Below are 6,247 nucleotides of genomic sequence, written 5' to 3' on the forward strand. Positions count from 1 at the left end.
TTTTAAAGACTTAATTAGTTATTTTACATTTAATCATATCATATTGTAGCTTTAATCACCAACGTCGAATTACGAGTTCATCATTGCAATATATCAAAATATCATGAAACATTTAATTAAATATTATACAATCATATTTTGATTACTTGAAGGTTGAAATGCAAGTTCAGCACAACATACAATTTACGGCCCTTCGTTGAATTAAAATCAAATTAAGTAGTAATGTCTAAATAATATAAATAGTGAGTAATAAAAACTCAACAATCATATTCTAATCCTCCACATACAATTCTCCCTAAATGTGTGAAACTATTTTACTCGCCCAACATCTACACACACATAAAGAAACATAAAGAAAAGAACTAAGATCGAAAACAGGTCTTCAAAATATGACTTTAACATTCGGCAAAAATAGTATTGATGTTCAATCCACATTTAAGTATAATACGAAAGACATGAACCTTTCTTTAAACAACCAATCTAATCTTAAGGGAAACAAACATTCAGAGGAAATCACAACATGCCATATAAAAGGTCGAGATCCTCACCATTTTGTGGGCAGCAATCTAAGACAAACGAACAGAGGAGTAGTGACTTCACCACCAACTTTGAATTTCAGGAACTCCTATGAATCTTAGTGGCTCACGAACGAGGGAAGAAAGTATTCGAGGTGTATTTCTTATATCTGCTGCGGCTTAGTAGTTCTTTTTCTCCCTAAGCTCTTGCCAAAATTCCAACCCCTCTTTTTCCAACGCTCCCCTTCAACAGTGACTAAGAGAAAAAAATATATAGGGGAATTTTAGGGGGAAAAATGGGAGGGAATTGGGTCTATTCCCAAATTCAAAACTCCCGATCTTTCACCAATTTGGGACGACACCCTTTTCCTGAAGTTTCAACCCTTTCCGGAAGAGAAAAGGGAAGAAAACGCATGCCTGCTTCTTTGCTGCTGCGACTGTACGAGTTGGAGAGAGGCGGGAAGAAACAAACAAAATTTTGCAGCGTACTCTCTCTGTTCCTGGCTGCTCCGTGTATTTTGATGGAAGATCGATGCCGTTTGGAGCTGTTGTTCACGTCGTGTACTGCTTGTTTCCGTCCGTTTGACGCCGTCTCATGTCGATGAAATCGTTGTTGTCGTTTTACTGATGACAACGTGAGCATCTGGGTTTCTTTTAGGAGTTGGGAATGGGGTCGGGTCATGGGTTAAAGGCTGTTAGGTCATTTAGGAGTTGGGAATGGGGTCGGGTCATGGGTTAAAGGCTATTGGGTCATTTAGGAGTTGGGCTGAAAGAGGTAAAAGGCCCAACATACATAATCAATTAAAAATGGATTGAGTAAATGTCTAGGACTAAGGTATGTAATAGAGAATTAATTAACAATTTAGTCAATTTGTGTTAATTAGTAGATTCGACTAGTAATTAAATAAGACGAATTAATATAATTAACTAACGAGCTTCTTAATCTTAACAAGATAAACTAATCAACTTAATTATAAACTAATAATTTAAAATTATAACCACAACCTAAGTAAATTAATAAAACAAGCTTCCAAAATAATTAAGCAAATAAGCTAAATAACTCCGAATTACGAATATACTTTAAACCCAATAAATTTAATTGAAGATTTAATTAAAATAAAATATTTTTGAGACGATTTTTGAATATTCATAGAATACACAAATTAGACACATAATTATATAAAATATCATATTATTATTTTAAAATTTATAAAAATGACAAAACTACTTAAAATGACTTGAAAATTATTTTGAATTTTATAAAGCCAATTATATTAAATCATTTAGAATTTAGGAAGCTCGATAATTAATTTATATTGTGGAGGTCCAAAATTGGGTGTCAACAAGGAGTCCACCCATCTCATTAATCACCAATGTGGACTTTTTGTTTTAACAACCCACCTCACGCCCAGTGCGTAGCATCTGGTGCGTGGGCAATTTTTGGCAATTTTTTGACCCACCTCACGCCCAGTGCTTAGTATCTGGTGCATGGGCAATTTGGGGAAATTTCTGATTTTTTAGGCCGCAACATTGGGTGAGATGAGCCCTGCTATGATACCAATTAGGTCTTAGGCCTAACTCACACCCCAAAAGCTAGCTCAAAGGGAGGAGGATTGCCCCTGCCGAGTCCACCCATCTCATTAACCATTAATGTGAGACCTTTTGTTTTATAACACATATTAACCTAAATAAAATTTAAAATATATTTTAATAAAGATTTTTCATAAATCAATTTAGACGTTATATTTAGCCAAAATTAGATTAATTTTAAATGTCAAATTGAATAAATTAAAATTAATAAATATGTCATAGATATTGCATCTGGGTACTTAATCCTTCATATATTTACTTCATTATATATTGAATCGTCCGCTTTTAATGCGTGATCGTGTTATTTTTATGTTATTAGAAAGCCGCCTCGTGAGTCGCGGCCCACCGAAGTGAGAGTAACAAATACAGTGTTGACTGAGTAATTGAATTCTAAAACATAAGCAGGTAAAGAGGATCTAAGGAGAAAGACTTTATTGTTTTAATATATTTTGTTTTCTATTATCATAGTATATACTACTCTTAAACTGCATGCTCTAACAAGTAGGAAAATTATGTTCTACATCATGCAAAGAAATAAAATTTATATTATTGAGGCCAACATACATACATATATGTCCATATATATACAACAATCATATCTATAATAGTAAAAAAAAGAAAATGTAATAGAATCGTTTATCCAAATATTCTTTAGTTGCTATAACAAATTGCTATTATATATAAAGAATGTATAACAAAACAATAATATGAAAGTCGATTTCAAATAAAATTTGACTATTATAATAAAATGTTATTATTGATGATGATTATTATTATAAAAGGGGTGATTGTTCATTGTATATAGCTATATTCTCAATTATTACTCCTGTAATTTAAATTGCAATGACAGTTTTTTTTTTTTATAAATATGAATGGTGTTGGTTAAAAAATACAGTAACAAACTTTCTTCTCGCGTGCAAATTCCAACGTAGTGATCAGTACTTAATATACTTTAAAGTTAATTAGTACAGTAGTTTAATACTACTACCAATGAAGATTTTAGAGTAATTAAAATCAACATATTATTGTACACATTATTTATTACAACCACTACATCAAAAATGATTGGTAACATCAATAGCTTAATCGTCTACTTTTATTTGTCATGTTGCGCTTTTCCAAAGTCAATTTGATTAATTTTCAAAGTTAATTTAAATTACATTAATTAAATATTTTAAACAAAAAATTTAGGTATTCAAAAACTTTACGAAAAGTACTATAAATTGCAATTTTGCGCATATTAATATAATAAAAAAATATATTGTAAAATGTTAGTCAAAGTTATTATAGTTTGACTCCAAAAAAGGAAATCATGACAATTAAAAGTGAACGGAGGTAGTATATTTTTAGAAGCAATTGACACTTTTTTGTAAATATCCCTAAAATCTATAGCAACATTGAATCCAATGACAATCAACTAATGACTATAAAGATTTTAACACTTTTTACTAATGTGTATATTTATTATCGCTAAAAGCTATTTTTGTTGCAATGAACAACTTAAAAGGTGAAGTGTTTCCAGCAGAACAATGGGAAAGTTCCGGCGGCCATTGCCAGTTCCTGTTCCTGATGATCAATATCTCATGACTAAGACAATACAAGTTAGTAAGTGGAAAAAATTAAGTCATCAAGGCTGGCACCTAAGAAATAGGTTTTTTCATTAACGTTGTAACACCCTAATATTTTATTTTTTTCCATTCAGTATCCGATATTTGCCTTAGAGTCTGACTAATTTGGATTTACATCGCGTACAATCTCAGTCCGGAGGAAACATTCCCTACTAAGGATTTTTCCATACTCAGAAAACTCGAATCCAAAACTCTGATTAAGAAAAGAGCAACCCTATCTGCTACACTATATCGGTTGGTGATCTTGGTCAAGACTGAATTAAATGTGATCGATTTCGAATTTTACATTCCATAATTAGTAAAAACTAAGATTAGACAGCTTGTTACATTGGGTTAAGTTATACGGATAGTATAAAAAGGTTAACTTGATAATATAGTAATTTCTTGCGTGAATTTTTCCTTAAAAAGTTCTTTAATATCTTTAAGGGGATTTTCTTTTCTCGTCCTTCCCACAATTAGATCAACAAGTACCTAGCTTAAAAATTTGAAGATTCCACGAGCAAATTATAGGTCAAACTTAAATTGTTTGATTCTCGAAAAACAAAATGTATCATATAATCGGGACAAAGAGAGTATCAAATATTAATTTCTCAACGTACGTAGGTAAATAAGATTTGGTTTTTTGTAGTTGTTGAAGGAAGCTTCAATTAATAATCAAGTGTTTAAAAATGTTTACTGTTGATGACTTGGTAAACCAAAGTTTAATGTATTTGTTTAAAGGAAATTAAGGACCAATTCACACAAATAATCATCTATAAATAGGAGGTTTTTTCTTATTATGTTTGTCAAAAAACCAACTAATTCAAAACATCATTTCATAAGTAGCAATGGCTTTCAAGTCTTTAATATTAGCCATTGCCATAATGGCTGTATTATCATCAATGAGCCATGCATCTGATCCTAGCCCTCTTCAGGATTTTTGTGTTGCTGTTGATGACACTAAGAATGCTGGTAAATTACCAAATTACAAATATGATCTACACTATTTTTATCATATTTTATAAAATTTTCTATATTAATTTGTTGACTTTTATCTAATTAAAACTTCTTTCTTTTACGCAGTTTTTGTGAACGGAAAATTTTGCAAGGATCCAAAACTTGTTGTGGCGGAGGATTTCTTTAAATCGGGTCTGAATATGCCTGGAAATACTTCAAATAATGTTGGATCTGCAGTAACTCCTGTGAACGTCAACAACTTACCAGGATTGAACACTCTAGGCATTTCTTTAGCTCGTATTGATTATGCACCGTACGGTCTCAACCCGCCGCACACGCATCCTAGAGGAACTGAGTTTCTTGTTGTCCTTGAGGGAACACTCTATGTTGGTTTTGTCCTATCAAACCCTGGTCCAAATATGAAGAACAAGCTCTTTACCAAAATTCTACATCCTGGAGATGTGTTTGTCTTCCCAATAGGTCTCATTCATTTTCAATTCAACCCAGGAAAGACTAAGACTGTTGCATTTGCTGGACTCAGTAGTCAAAATCCAGGAGTCATTACTATTGCAAATGCAGTATTTGGATCAGATCCACCAATCAATGACGATGTCCTCGCCAAAGCATTCCAAATTGAGAACAAAGTTGTGGATTACCTCCAATCACAATTCTGGTGGGATAACAACTAAAACATTATTTCAAAAAATATATGATCTACAAATAATTATGGTTTTGTGAACCGCTTGTGTCACAAAATTACTAAATAAGTATTGATCATGTCGACTTGTTTAATTTCCTCTCCATTTTAGTGTGATGTATTGGATGAGGATATATGTTATGTGTGGTTTGTGTTATGGAATACAAATAAGTTTATTGTTTGTGATACTTCATCCACAAAAATTTTAAAAAAACAAGGGAAGGCTACTTTATTTGTCAAGATCTACTGATTAATGAAGTTTAAAGTAGCAGCTAGACCACTAATAGCATTAAGGGACCTCATTAAACATATCTTAAGACTATATTTTTTTTATTTTCTGAAGGCGTCTATTAATAATGATAATAATTATTGAAGGAATTATTTCACCTTAATAATAATTAATTGTCTTTATAGGCTAGCTGGTAAAGAACAAGAATAATAATAACGCAGTATTAGTGCTTTTTTTTATTACTAAAAAAATAAGTATATATTTTGTTCAATCTTTTGACCCCCACTATTTTTAGAATCACAAGGAAACTTATTTTCATGAAAAATAGCATTACCTGATTCTATCACAATATTATCTTCAAGATGAAAAAATCTATAGGCTGTACTATTTGAAGCATAACCAAGAAAAGCACAAGTAGTAACTTTCTTACCCAATTTTGTAATCTTGGGATCCATTAGCCTCACAAAGGCTAGACAACCCCAAACTCTTAGATATCCCAAACTTGGCTTGTAACCTTTCCACAATTCAAAAGGTGTGAATTTAGATTTTTTATGAGGCACACAATTCAACACATAACAAGCAGTTAAAATAGCTTCACCCCAAAAATTTAAAGGTGCATGTGACTCAATAAGCATGGCATTAGTCAATTCAA

At 31.7% G+C, this 6,247-nt stretch overlaps 1 protein-coding gene across 1 annotated transcript; it reads left to right on the forward strand.

The window, feature by feature from the left end:
- The first annotated feature begins 4,534 nt into the window (after positions 1-4,534).
- Positions 4,535-5,552, forward strand: LOC102599490 (germin-like protein subfamily 1 member 13). The gene is made up of 2 exons (XM_006349203.2): positions 4,535-4,684; positions 4,796-5,552. Exons 1-2 carry the CDS (start codon positions 4,561-4,563, stop codon positions 5,356-5,358), a joined length of 687 nt encoding a protein of 228 aa, XP_006349265.1. The 5' UTR covers positions 4,535-4,560; the 3' UTR covers positions 5,359-5,552.
- Positions 5,553-6,247: the final 695 nt, after the last annotated feature.

This window comes from Solanum tuberosum, unplaced genomic scaffold (genome assembly GCF_000226075.1).
Source record: "Solanum tuberosum cultivar DM 1-3 516 R44 unplaced genomic scaffold, SolTub_3.0 scf00105, whole genome shotgun sequence".
NCBI classification, from domain to species: domain Eukaryota; kingdom Viridiplantae; phylum Streptophyta; class Magnoliopsida; order Solanales; family Solanaceae; genus Solanum; species Solanum tuberosum.

What these genes read in the sequence shown, in the direction of transcription:
- LOC102599490 (XM_006349203.2), top strand. Translation starts at nt 4,561, where the DNA reads ATGGCTTTCAAGTCTTTAATATTAGCCATTGCCATAATGGCTGTATTA. An exon ending in TGATGACACTAAGAATGCTG is followed by an intron (nt 4,685 to 4,795) that starts GTAAATTACCAA and finishes TCTTTTACGCAG; the next exon opens with TTTTTGTGAACGGAAAATTT.